General features: G+C 59.4%; 1 protein-coding gene across 2 annotated transcripts in view; it reads right to left on the minus strand.

Annotated features, from left to right (window-relative positions):
* Positions 1 to 3,827: 3,827 nt before the first annotated feature.
* Positions 3,828 to 14,036, minus strand: part of NPDC1 (neural proliferation, differentiation and control 1) — a 31,147-nt gene continuing 20,938 nt past the window's right edge. The window contains exons 3-9 of one of the 2 annotated variants that reach the window (XM_083807332.1): positions 8,388 to 8,495; positions 7,894 to 8,070; positions 7,681 to 7,747; positions 7,094 to 7,178; positions 6,864 to 6,943; positions 6,522 to 6,618; positions 3,828 to 5,732 (exon numbers count right to left, since the gene is read on the minus strand). In XM_083807332.1, coding sequence (XP_083663458.1) covers positions 5,655 to 5,732; positions 6,522 to 6,618; positions 6,864 to 6,943; positions 7,094 to 7,178; positions 7,681 to 7,747; positions 7,894 to 8,070; positions 8,388 to 8,495 — 692 coding nt within the window. In that variant the 3' untranslated portion in view covers positions 3,828 to 5,654. Of the gene's footprint in view, positions 5,733 to 6,521; positions 6,619 to 6,863; positions 7,179 to 7,680; positions 7,748 to 7,893; positions 8,071 to 8,387; positions 8,496 to 14,036 lie in introns of both variants that reach the window. The other variant, XM_083807331.1, reaches the window with a different exon arrangement.

Here is a 14,036-nt window from a genome sequence, read left to right on the forward strand (position 1 = left end):
CCAGCTCCCTGACACCACGGCGCGGCTCTGCCCTCCCTCGCTGTGCAGTGGCAGGCTGTGCCGTGGAGGCAGGCTAGAGGCCCCAGAGCTCTGGGTGTGCCTCTTGGGCTAATTGCAGCCTTCGCTATCGGGCTGATCTACTCCACAATGGACGTGCTTGGTATTTTCTCTATCTCAAGGGCTTTCCTTTCACACTGCCTCCTCGCAATGGAACTGTCGGCCCAGGTCGAGACTCCCTCCTCCCTGGCAGGAGCTTCCCAGGATGCTCCTTACAGCCAGCTGCTCCTGATGGCCAGGCTCAAGCTGGGATGCGCCTGCCCCATGGCAGCTCCTGGGGCCAGGCAGGGCCAGGCAGGCCTGGTACCTGCTGACCTGGAGACAGAGCTAGGGCAGGGGCAGCCTGATCCAGCACCTTTCCCTGTTTATTAACCCGGATTACCGGGAGCTGTTGTTTAGCCTCTGTAGTCTCACACTTGAGATATGCCAAGGAGATAGGCTTGAGGAGCACCCTCCCCATCACTGTGTGCTGCAGCGGTGCTTCTGGCAGGCTGGAGATGAAGGCGGCTTGCTGCTGGTTTCTGCTGCTGTTTTCTGTGCATGGTGGCTGAGCAGGGGTACGTGCCCAGGGCTGGCACCCGCAGCGCCAGTGGCAGCCCATAGCCCAGCACAGGGCCCTGCCGCATGGGGAGAGTGAAACTGGAACCACCCCCTTGTGATGGTTTTCATATAAGTGAAAAAATGACAAAGTGAGGTGGATTTGGGGCCCTTCCTGAGTCCTGCTGGTTTCACTGGGCATTTACCAACCTGCCCCGATCCTGCAGTTCTAGGAGGGGACAGCAGGCAAGGAAAATGACCGGGGAAAACTTGAAGGATGCGAAAAGCTAGTGGGGACATGGGCAATCCTGAATGAGTCCCGTGTCTGCAGGACCTGCCTGGGGTGAGAAACAACGGGTGAGAATCCTTCCCACCAGTGCCCTTCTGCCTCACCGCCGCCCCAGTCACGGCTGCAGGTGCGTGTTTCAGCCGGGCCGGGGCCGTGCGCCCGGCGGGTCCCGCAGGCAGGGCTGCGGAGGTCTCGCTGCGGGACTCCAATCGCTGCCATCAGCCCCGGCTCCTCCGGGCTCCAGCTGCGGCCCCGGGGTTTCAGAAGATGCCTCGGCTGGGCAGTAACTCCCCTTCCCTTTGATTTATTGTTCCTGGGCCGGGCCCCCTCCTCCTGCCAACCTGCTCTTTCTCTCCATCCCCCCAGGAAGCAGCCCAAGCCTGCTGCCCGCCAAGGCCTCAAACACATTCCTGCTCCCTTTCATATACAGGCGGAGGGGAAGGGAGACGTTGACTTTGAACTGGCCCTTTGTAGGAGCAGGGCCCATTGTGGCGGTGATGGTTTTAGCTGGGGGATGTGGAGCGAGTCAGTGGGGTTTCTCAGCGTCCCCTGTACATTTCAATAGGGTGATCTCTGGGGCTGTGTAAGGTGGGGGTCATTGTGTGCCAGTGGCTGGAGCTCAGCATCTCTTCGCCCTTTCAGGGCAGATCCTCCTGCTCTGTCCCCAGGCTTGGGCTGCAGCTCATCCTGGCAGGCCAAGCTCTGTGATCAGCCAGAGATCACTGGGATCCCACTAGAAAAAGCTTACTGGAAAGGACTGTGCATGTCCTCCCCAGCTCAGTAGGATGGTAGCAAGCTGGGGCAACAGAAATGCAGAAACATTTGTCTCTTTCCTTTGTTGGGCGTGCTGGTTTGGCACCGGTTTGCACTGATTTGGAGACAGAAAATATTAAGAGAGTATGTGATCAAAGATGATGTTTTATTCACTGTCAATCCACAACACAGCTGTCAGTTCTGTGCTGGATGCTGCAGTTTCATGCTTAGTGCAACCAAGCAGAGTCATATGGTAGGCTGCAGCCCTGCACTGGTGGGGATGGGGCACAGCTGGACCCAGACGTCACCATCTACACCCCAGAATCATTGGGGGGGGGGGAAGCACAGCTCCTCTATGCCACTGCAGTTTGCTTGGCTGCACCAGAAGAGGTGCCAGGGCCAGGCATGCAGGGCCAGGCAGGAGAGGGCTCGCAGTGATGGGGAGCTTGTGCCTTTGGGAAGGGAATTGTGACCGAGGAGAAGCATTTGTCCCACAGTGGTAGCAACCTAGGAGGCACAGCTGGGGAGAGGCTGCAGCCTCACACGCGGGTGGTGGGTTCTCAGGCTGCCAGGATAAGTGTTAGTGGGCTGGGACCTCCCTGAGCTGAGCTGTGCAGCAGCTCTGCCCTTGTGTGCCTGCCCTGCTGCCTCTGCTCAGCAGGAGCCCCTGCTCCCTGGGCTCTTTAAGCTGCTTCAGTCTTGCTGACCCCAGGAGGACAGGCAGGAGGCTTGGTGCTTACCAGCCCAGCTGAGATGGAAATCCTGGAGGATGGTTTGGTCCAGAGCTGTGCCTTCATCGAAGGGGACCCTGCAGTACAGAGCCTGGGGTATAATTTGGGTATCACCCACATCACTGCAGTACCCAAACCTGCCAGCCCTTCCTCCCTGCCTTTTTACAGGTGGGGAAACAGAAGCACAGGCAGACAGGGACTGAGCACAGACCCTTTACCTCACCCTGGTCTTTCCTGGGATGTCTGCATCATGGAAGTGTTGTCCCAGGACAAATGAATCCTCTGTGCCCAGTCGTGCAGCAGAGGCATGACTTCCTGGGGAACACGGGGCTCCTGCTACTATGGGGCCCTGAGTAAGGGGGTCTTCCTGTTGTAATGGGCTACAGGAGGAGCAGCAGGCTCCTACTCAAAGCTAAGACTCCCCCAAAAACTGTGTGTGCTCTGAGAGGCTGTTGGGCTCTGAGAGCAAAGGAAAGATGAATCTGGGGACCTTGGAGGGGGTGATCATGCAAGGGCTGCGTTTTCCCAGGGGTGAGCCCTGGTGGGGCTCGGTGAGCAGGGCAGTGCAAATGATGGCCCTGCGTGCAACTGGAGACCCCGGTGTCCCCCATACAGTGCGCATAGGTCAAACACGCCAGGCTGAGACCTACCTGGGGGCCCAGCAAGTTTGGGGAGCCTGGCATGGCGTCAGGATGGGGGTAATGCTGGCCAGGTCCCCAGCCATGGGGTGGCCAGGACAGCCATGAGCAGGCACGAGCAAAGCACCCTGACAGTACCCAGGTGGCTCAGTGATGAGTCAGGGAGGGACCCGCCCAGGGCTGCACAATAGCACCCGACCCTGCAGCACCGAAACCCAGAGGAGACGAGATTCTATCAGTGTGAGGGGGCTGGCGTGATCAAAGGGCTGGGAGAGGAGCTCCTAGGGCTACACAATGGCTGGCGGGAGGGAGCACCGATAGCCCTTATCTGCCAGCCCCACCGAGGTGCGAAGGGCCCGGCCCTGGGGGGTGAGAGATTATCAGGGTGGGAGGGTTTGCCCTGGGTGATTTAGGGCTGGGTGCAGGCAGACACAGCTGGGGGCTCCCACTCAACACCTCTCCAGGGAAATCTGCCCCAATGGACTGGATGTTCTGGCAAACACATACATCTGAGAAGCAAAAAAGTAAAATGGTTCTTGTTGGGTCTAGGAAAACCCCTGGGCATGGCCCAGAGAGTTGGCTCCCGGAGAGTTCTGCTGTTGGAGCAGGAGGGCAGGCAGTTACTCTTGCTCTCTCTTGGGAAGGTTTTGGGATGGGGGAATGGCAGCTCCCCTCCCTGCCCCTGGCATCCCCTGCTCCCCAGAGGAGACCCCCCCACACACACAAGGGTCCCAGCACAGGCCCCACATCCAAGCACCTGCAACAGAGCAAAGTTGCAGCAGGGCGCAGCCCGCCTAGCCCCACAGCACACACTCACATCGGTCTCAAACATGGTTGTTTAATAAAATTCCTTTTAAAATAACTACAATCCATACAACAACAATGGTCTTGGGGAGAGGGGCAGCAACCCGCATGTAACAGCACGGCGAAGAGAAAAGGATCTGTGCAGTGATGACTGCTGCCATTGAGCCCTGTGGGGAGACAACCCTGCACCTCCACCATGCTAACACAGGGCCACACCACTGTCTCCGCCATGCCGTACCTGCTGGGGGGGCCTGTGCTGGCAACAGCTCCTGCACCTGCAGTGGGCTCCCCTTGTGCAGCAGGTCATCTGTGGCTATGATGGTCCACACCAGGGGCTGGACATGAAAACATCTGCAAACTCATCCCAGGCCCTATGCTGGAGGGCTTGTGGCCAGTGCAGCAGGGACACTCTGGGACTTGGAGCATCGGGCTCTGAGCAAGGATGTGCTTGCAGCGACTGGCAAGAGCACAACTCACCCTCTCCTGCATGCTCCACCCAGACATATAGACATGGGCAGAGGGTTCAGATGGGGCTCTGGACCCTAAGATGGACTGGAGGAGACTGTCCCCTGCCATGATGGGATGCGTGGAGAGAGCAATGGGCCGGGATATGTGCGGATGCTGCTAAGGGCATGGGCTCCACTGGGCAAGGGTGTGGGTTTGGACAAGGGCAGGGGCCGGGGGAAATGTTGTCATGTGGAGGGAGCATTTTGGCTGCTCCTGCTCTGCACTGGGCATGGCTATGCTTGCCCCGCTGCTCTCACTCCAAAGGCTCTGTGTGGCTTGGGGAAGCAGTGCAGCAAAGACACTGTGACTTGCCTACTGCTCCTGGCCCCTGTGCTCCTGCCCTTCTCTCTCCTTCCTCCTCCACAGCTACACAGGTTTAAAACCAAAATACTTAACCCTTTCTGATTGTTCACTGCACTGATGCCTGGGGTGAGAGCCCAGCAGGGAGCAAGGGCCTCTAGGGAATCCTGTTTCCAATGGGCACAGCCTGGGCATGGGGTCCCTCAGGCCCTGTCACCTTGTGGGTGTGGGTGTGTGTGTGTGCAGTGGCACCAGGACTGCCTGCATCCCAGGGCCTCTGAGGACCAGCCCCAAAGAGGGGTCAGTGCTGGCCCAGGGACCCAGGCAGACCCCGTCCTCCTGGCCAGGCACTGCACAGTGTGGCCTCTGTGGCGGCTGAAGGAGCATCGCGGGGAGCAATGCCTGCAACACGCCTGAGCTCCCTCCTGCTCCTGCCTTTTGCTAACATAGCTGGGGAGGAGGGGACTGAGCAGGTCCTGGCGCCAGTCAGCGCTGAAGCTCCCAGAGATGCCATCAACTCCTAGGAAAGTTTCAGTCCCTCCCGGAGGGGCTCTCAGCAGTTTGGCCCCCGCCGCAGCTGGCTGGCAGCACCCACTCCTCTGGGCTGTCCAGGCATCTTCAACACTGTCAGCCCTGAGCCTGCTCCCCAAACCCCTCTCCGATCGTCCCCAGCTGCATTGGGAAGCAGCCCTTAGCCCTCCTCAAAGCACAACACAGAGGCAGCGCCATGGCCCTGGGGTCACTGGCACTGATCGCCCTTGGGGCGCCCTGCAGGGCTGGTGCGTTCCCCGGAGCTGGAGCAGCGAACAGATGGCAGGGACGCGATCACATCGGCAAAGAGGACAAGGACTCTGGAAATGGGGGCGACCCCCCCTCCCATAGCTGTTAGTGGGTGTTTATTGGGCAGGTGTCGAACAGTCTGGCAGAGGGGCCCACGCCCCTCGGCCCAGCATGGGTGCCCTGTGGCGCGGGCCGCACCTGGGCCGTGCCGTTCTGCACGCAGTCCATAGCGAGCTTGGGTGTGGGGAGGGGGGGGTGTTACTGGTGCAACTTGGGGTTTGGGGGGTGTAGGGACGAGTCGTCAAACAGCGGGTTCCTCACTTCCATTTCTCCAGTCTGCAGAGTGAGATGGAGGGGAAAAGCAGAAGGTCAGGGTCCTGCTGTGGGGCTGAGCCTCCCCATCCCACGGGGCCGGGCCTGGACCCCAGCCCCAGGGCACAGCCCAGCAGCACCCAAGGGCGGGAGGCCACGGCCCCCCAGCTGGGACCCTCCGGCCACCCCAGAACAGCGGTGGGGTGCGGTGCTGGGCTGTGGGCCCAGAAACCCGTACCACGATGTCCAGCAACCTGGCTGGCAGGAATGGGGTTCATTGCCCAGACTGCCATCAACTGCCCCTTAATGGGCCTGTAAAGATGTAATGATGACCCTTAATCTGGGCCCTGATGGCCGGGCTCCGCAGCCATTACCATGTGAAAGGCTCCTTCGGGGCCTCTTTGTGCTCTTTGTACCCAGGGCTGTTAGGAGCTGCCCTTCCCCACGGTCTGCTTCGAGCTGCAGGGTCAGAAATGTCCCCTCTGGGTCTGAGAGGTCACAAGCCAACAGGACGAGCCACCCCTTGGCGTGCCCACATCCCAGTGCAGCAGGCTGTCCCCGCTTCCCAGTCCCAGCCCCTTCTTGGGGAGCCCTGTTCCTGCCCGTTGGAGTCCGGTGGCCTGTTGGGAGCTGACTGGGAGACAGGGAGAAGGCAGAGGGACTGGACCATCTGATGAAGGACAAGTTTAAAAGGCTCTTTGTGATGAGCCACACATCCTGGGCATCTGACACAGCCCACCCCACAGACACAGGGTCCCCCCAGCGCACCCTGCAGAGCTCACAGGTGCCCCAGCCATCCCGTGCCCACCTTACCGGAGCCAGCCCAGGGCACTCATACACAGTGAAGTCTCCATCCTCGTTCTCCTCATCGGATGATGCTGAGTCTGGCACCTTGGGCTCCTCTTTATGCCTGTGGAGAGAGGTTGCAGAGAGGGGGGGGTGAAGGCCAAAGGTGTGATCAGTGGGACCCTAGGTAATGAGACATGCCACCCAGTGTGTGCCAGACAGCTGCTGCTGGGGGCCAGGGCCAGGCCCTGGGGGGGGGTCCTGCAGGGACCACATGTTCTCATCACAGGCTATTGGGATCCTCAGTCTGTGGCATGGCTGCGGCAGCTCTGGAGCTGCTACAGCTGTTTCCAGGTAAAGGTTGCTTACTTCTCCATGGAGAGCATCTGCTGCTTTTGGTGCTGGTAGTGGTACATCTGGGCACTCTGAGCCAGCGTCTTGTCCCCAGGCTGCAAAGAGAGCGATGGCAGCTGTGAGGGCAGGGCTCTGGAGAGCCCCGGGCCCACAGCAGCCACCTGGGGGGTCCCCTGCCACGTGGGGGGGACATATGCCTGGCCCAAGCTCCAAAATCGCCGCAAGGAGGGAGGTGGGCACCTTACCGAGATCTTGTCATAGGGGAGAGGGCTGGCCATCCTCTCTGCTGAGTAGTCTGCTTTCTGCGCCAGCCTGACCTCCTTCTGCAGCCTGCCGACGGGAGAGGACAGCAGTGTCAGGAGCGACTCCAGAGGGGAGCCAGTGGTCCTCCTGGGGGCCCCAGCCCTCCCACACAGATCCCTGTTCTCTGTGATAGTACCTGTGACCAGCCGCACACTTAGGCCAGGTGGCCCTGCCACTGTGTGGGGACCTGGTCACAGCCACCTCCATCCTGCAGGCCATGGGTACACAGGGAGCTGGAGATGAGCCACCAACATGCCAGGGGAGTCAGTACCCAGTACCAAAGCAATGCTCACAGCATGTGCCAGCGCTCTCAGGAGCCATGGTCTATGCCTGGCATGGGGGTGTCCCACCACTGCCCTCCAGCACAGACCCTGGTGGAGATGGGCAGCGGCATGTCTGCAGTGGGACCAGCAAGGACAGCTGTTACCTTTACTCCAAGCCTTCCCCACGCCCTGGAGAACAGGGGGAACAAGCTCCCCAGGAACAAGGACACTGAAGGACTTGCCAGCACCAGCAGGTTTGTGCTTACCTGCACCAGCAGACTGCAGCCACGATCAGAGCAGAGATCCCAGCCACTGTGCACACCACGATCAGCCCTGTGGAGGGGACGCTGGGGTGAGGCCCAGCTGTGCAGCGCCCACCCTGCAGCGCCCAGAGCAGTGCAGAGCCAGCCTGGCCACTGCCAGCCTGTGTTTCCCAGGTGAGGGCGTGAGACCTCCCACGTCTGTCTTGTGGGCCTTACCGAGCACCACGTCGTCATTCGAAGGGATGGGGGATGCCTCCACAGGATACTTCGTTGCTGCAGTGCTGGTAGAGGTGGAGAGGGTGGCAGCTGCCTTGCTGCCAGCAGGGCCCCTCCGCAGAAGCTCCTCTCTCAACCTGCTGGGCACTCTCTGTCTCCCAGTGGTGGCTGGGGTGGCTATGGGACAAAGCTGGGTGTGAGCAGAGCAGTATGCCTGGTGCCCAGCTGCATGCCTGGGAGGGATGCAGCTAGGGAAGGCCTGGCCCAAGTCACTCAGGGCCAGGAACGGGGCAAGCAGGGGACATCCCTGCATGGGGAGGGACAGCAGCCTCCTCCAAGAGCAGGGCTGCGCAGCACCTGGCGGCTCCAGGCTGGCACTGTTGTTCTGTCCTAGCCAGCGAGGGACAGGCAGGAGCCTTGGATGTGATTTCCTGCCCCATCAGCTCCCCAGGAGAGGCCTGAGCAGGACTTTACTGACTGGAAGTAGCACTTACTCCTGGGCTTGCCATCCTGTAGTGCGTGGGGGCGAGTAGCGTCCTGCCTGGCCAGCACGTCTGCCAGAAAATCAATTTCTTCCTCTAAGCTGGGAACAGACGTCCTCCCTGCACCAAGAGAGACATGTGTGTGAAATGGATGCCCTGGGACAACAGCCATGGAGTCACTCCCGTTATGTGGGGTGAGAGCCCAGCCCAGAGGCCACATTGAGCATCTGCCTGAGAAGGGGCTCACATTGCTATTTAGAGTCCAGCCCCAACCCAATGTAGCCCTCTGGCACACTGATGGTTCCAAAGCTGGGAAAGCTCCTAACCACTCTTTGTAAAGTTTTCATGCCACAAACTCTGGAGGCTGCAAGTCAGGGAGCAACCAACTACAGCCACAACCACCTTCATGTAGGAGCCCGTGGTCCCTGTGAAGTCCCACAGGAGCAGTCAGCTGCCAGCATGTGCTGCTCAGGAGCTACCATGTGTCCCCCTGCCTCACAGCGCAGAGCACAGGGACACAAGCCAGACTGCGAGAGGCACCTGGAAGCTGTTCCTCTGCTGCGGGGTGTGAGGGAAAGCTCTGACAGGGGCAAATCTCAGAACTGCTGCAGGCCCAGAACTGCCATTTCAAGGCCAGTGAAGACACACCTGAATGCTGGCCTCAGTCCCAAACTTTCCTGTACACGTCAGGGGTCTTGGAGTCACCCAGAGGGCTAATGGCTGGAGGAGGCTGGGACCGTGCATGGAGACCCCTGCTGCTGCGGCTTTGTGTTGCATAGGGCTGAGCTCCTCTCCACCTCCATGGGGCTCACAGGTCACTCAGCCCCTGCCCGGGCAAGCGTTGTGCTCTGCTCCCTGATTGCCACAGGCTCCTCCAGCCCCATGAGCAATGGGGCAGTGGCCAGTTCCTCCCCCAGCCCCACACCCTGTGCAGTGGGGACCACTAGGTATCCCCAAGGCCTTGGTGGGGAGTTCGTGGTGGGGCAGCCCTCAGCTATGTTAACCTGACCTGGTGAGGACCCGAGCCATGAGCAGTGCCCCCTGCAGCATGGGGCACAGGCAGGTCCCTGCCAGCCTGGGGGTGCCCACCTGCAGGGTGATAACACAGACTGGCAGAGCAGGAGGGAAACCACCACCCCATGCTTGCAGCACCAGGCAGAACGTATGCTCACGCATATGGCTTTTAACAGGATTAAACTCAACTTCAAAGCTAGAAGATGTCCCTGCTCCCGCTGCCTCTGCCTCTCAATTGCTGCATTCAGGCTGTCCCCAGTGGGAAGCCCTGGAGGGTAAACCAAGACATACAAAGGCAATGTGGTGCAGGCAGTTTGGTTCCCGGATAATTCAAGGTTATAACAATTACAGCTCCTCTGGAATTTGTCATCGCTTTGAGTGTTTGGAAATAAACACTGATTCCCTCTCAGCCAGTCACAAAGGCCCCTCCGCCACCCCCGCCTACCCCTGTGACTCAGAGCTGCTGTCTGTCTGCCCAAGCCAAAAATCAGTTTTAAACAGAGACACCGAGGGTCAGACAACCTTAACCCACAGGAAAGGAAACCATGGCCAGGGCTGGTGCACCTCAGAACAGGGAGGTTGTGTCTCCGCACTAACATGACCCATTTAACCTGTGCCCAGCCAAGGGAGGCAAAGCCTTCATCCTGCCCGTGCCAGCACTCGCCGTCACACTGGGAACCTCACTTTGGTTGCTTTCTGGGATCATGTGCTTGGCCAGGTATCTCAGCACCTGCTTTAAACGTGCACGCAGGAGGCTCCAAAATGAGTATGAAGAGCCACTGATCCCCCTGCATCCCTCCACCCCAGCTTCCCAGGAACCTCCCAGCCCAGCGCCCAGTCCCTGTCCCCATCAAGGGATGCTGCAGCTGGAGCATTGCACGTGCCCATTTTGCCTGGCTCGTTGTACACCCAGATTTCCACTGCCAAGGCATTTTGCAAAGTAGCACAAGCTGTGAAGGCAACAGCATGAGGTTTGGGTCCGTGCCATCGGTGCCAAGCTGAAGAGGTTAGCATTGCAGTGCCAAGGTGCTGACATGTGGCCAGGCTTCCCTGCCAGGAAGGGGCCGAGCGGGACAGCCCCTGCATACCATGGGGGCAGCCCTGCGCCCAGCAGGGACAGCCCTGCGTGGGCTCTCTGCCACATTTAGGACAAGGACTGTTTCCATTCCAACATCAGCTGTGCCAAGGGACTCCAGGGAACAGCCCTGCCTGTGCAGACCTGTGGTCACCTTCAGGCCTGGGGAATCTGGGCTGTTATTTGTGCCTCCGGTAACGGGGTGTGCGGCCCATGTCATAGTTGTGCTGTGGTACCCTTTGGCTTGGGCAGATGCTAAAAATAAAAAAACAACAAAATGCTGGAAGAACCATACAGAAAGGGATGAAAGCAGCTCCTGAGGTGCTCTGGGACACAGCGCTCAAAGCCTTTCCAATGTTTAAAGTGGCACTAAAGTCATTAAAGCAGATTTGCCATTTGCTCATTTTCAGCTTTGCTAGGAGATTCCAGGTCAGGTGACTCACCTGCATTAACCAGTTTTATTTCTAAGTTCCCTTTCAGCTGCTAAAAATCCCCATACCCCTATTTCACTTGGTTTGAAATGAATACAGACCTTTTCATTTTGGGCCATTAAATTTTAAAAGCATTTAATTTTAATAGCAGCAGAGATTTTCCCCAGTGATAACCATGTCTGCCAGTCTGCAGCATTTACAGGGCACGGCAAGCAGCAGCATGGCACTGACGAAGGATCCCACTGGGCACTGAGAGCAGTAGGACTGCTGCAGTGAAGCCCCAGACCAGCAGCTGCTCCCCAGGTGATGGAGCTGTAGCCCCAAACCTGCCCTGCTGCACTGGCAGCTTTGGGGAGGCCCCATGTAGGGCTTCAGAGACCCCACCTTCAGCCCTGCCCACAGCTGGTGCCATGCAGTGGCCCTGCACCACAATTTGGGACAACTCTGTATGAGGGTGAAGGCAAACTTGGGGGCTGCCCTGTGTGTGGGAGCTCAGGGGGCTGGGATGCAGGGCAGTCTCTGGTAGAGAGGTTGCTGAAACTGAGGACTGAGCCTTGCTGAAGCCCAGGGGTGGAAACAGAGAGGCCAGGGAGCTGCATGGGGGCCCATCAGAGAGAAGCACGGCCGCAGCAGTCCCCAGCACCTGTGCCAGCAGCTGAAAGCAGCACCCACAGGGGAGGGCAGCCAGGTACGCCACCACGTTGCTGTCGTTCCAAGGAGATACTTGCCACATGCGCAGGCTGTCCTGCGAGCCGATACCTTGAGTTCCCCCCACTGAAGCAGAGTGGGCCCGCTGGGCAGGCAGCAGACACGCAGCGGGCACCCAGGCTCAGGGTGCACACCAGGCAAGCTCTGGGCTTGCACGGGGTGCGGGTGCCCTCTGATGGGGGCTGCCAGCACCTGCCTGCAGGCAGGCCCGGCCGGGCTGGCATGCAGTGGTGACAACCCCAGCCTGGGGCGCTCCCTGCCCGTGGTCTCCTGCGCATGACTCTGCAGCATGCAGGGGTCTCACCGTGTAGGGTCTGGGTACAGCAGAGAGCAAGAAGGGACATGTGCAGGCTTCCGCTCCAGGTGGAGGAAACCTGGCATTGACAGTGTAAACATCCCAGCCTCCATGGGAAGTCATAAAATTGTTACAAATCCACTTATTCACACCATCTTGCTCCAGGAAAGCAGATGCCTTCCCAAGTGCAGGGCAGTGCAGCAAGTGGGGCTGGGACCCCCCCCTTCCCCTCTTCCCAAAGCGCCTCCCCCAGCCTGGCGGGGCTCAGCCCCATCTCTGCCAGACCCTGCCCTGCTGCAGGCTCTGTGCCGGTGGGGTTGAGCAGCAGCACGCGGCAGCAGGGACCTGACAGTACAAGCCACGTCTTGCAACCCTCAACACAAACCCACTGCAGCGTGTTCAAACGGCGCGTGGATTCAGCCCTGCTCTTCCCACAGCGCGCTGGCAATCATCTGGGGGCTCAGACCCCATCACAACCCCGAGGTGACCTTGGAGCTGGGAGCGCCAGTGAGGAGCAGGCAGTCTGCTGCAGGATGCTCCACAGAGAGTCCAGTGCACCCCATCTCACCTCTGTGCTGGTGCTGCGCTGGGTACACCACGACTCCCATGCACGCCGTCACCAACGGGAGGAACACGCGGCTCACGTGCATCATCCGCTTGAGACCCAAAGCAGCGTGTCTTGCCCTGAAAAGCCAAGCCAGCAGCGCACACAGCTTTGCTGCTCTCGGTGCCGGCCTGGCTGCCTGTGTGCGTGAGTGGGTGCGCCAGGGAGAGGAGCCCTGGCTCCTGCCCACACTCCTGCCAGGAGCTGCAGCCAATCATGGGAACGGTGCCGCAGCGAGCACCGCAGCAGCTGGGATCCCAGGATCAGCGTCACTGGCAGTCGCAAGTGTCTCAAGGATGCCTAACCCTTTAAAGGGGCTGCCCACACTGCGTGGGCAGCCCTTTTAAAGGTTTAGGCATCCTTGAGACGTGGCAACCACCCCGCTTCCATGCTGGCATTGTATCTTCCCCTCCACAATGCAGATATCACAGCTCCTCTGCATCCTTGCAGAATCTCCTGGTTGTACTGAGAGAGGCAGCCAGGAGCTGGGAGCTGCTGCTTGCTGCCAGACGGAGATGCGGGGTCAGTGCCCAGGACGCAAAAGCAGCCACAGAAGAATTGGTGCCACCCTGCCACCCACTCCGCAAAAGGTGCTTCAGGATGCTGCTGGTCCCCTGAACGCTAAAAAAGAGGATCTGGGAGGGAAATCATTTTCTTCCACACCTTTGCTGCAATGCCAGGCTGGCCTGCAGCAAGGGGCTGAAGTGGGAGCCAGAAGTTGGTGGTGCTGCTTGAAGCTGCAGCTGGAACAACGCCGGCAGCAAGGCCAGCAGAGGCACCTACAGGTCTACCCCCAAGGAGAGGATGCTGCTGCAGCCCCGCATCTCCCTACCAATGCTGGCACAGAGCAGGGTTGCTATGGAGATGTAGGCGCATGTGCAGCCCTTCCTAGAGGGAAATTCACTCCCAAGACTTCACAGAACAAACCTCAGCCCTCTAGGAGAGCTGTTCGGCACCCCTGGAAGCAGAGCCTATGTGTGGAACACCTATCTGTCTGCTGGGCCCCTGCTTGCTGCTGAGCACTGAGCCCAGACCTCATCCCAGCACCTCCTCTTCTCACAATCACTTCTGTTTCAGCACAGTCCATCCCCTCTGACCGACAGCCAAAAGGCAGCACAGAGCCAGGGCCGCTTCGCTTCGCTTTTCTTCCCTCTAATTTAAGGGGCGATCGTTCTACCAGGAGGTTGATGCAGGAGGTAGGAAGGACTGCCCCCTGCATGTCTGCACGCAGGAAGCACGGGCTGGGGAAGACATCTACAGATAAAGACAGCTGAGCCATGGGCTAGGGGCAGGGAGCAGAAACCTGTGCCAGGAGCCCTGTGCTTGAATGCTGCCCTGGAGGACTTGCCCTGCAATGGCTGGGTGCTGCCACCTGCCCGGTCCCCACAGCCTTCATGTCCACACAGGTCTCGCTGCCTTGACAGCACCACAGCAGGACCCCAAAGGTGCTCAATGCACAGGAACCAGAACTCAAACCATCCCCCTGGATGACCCCATCCCTCCAAAAGCCAGCATGGATTTGGGGGAGCTGGCT

The sequence above is a fragment of the Anser anser genome, assembly GCF_964211835.1.
Source record: "Anser anser genome assembly, chromosome: 21".
NCBI lineage: Eukaryota > Metazoa > Chordata > Aves > Anseriformes > Anatidae > Anser > Anser anser.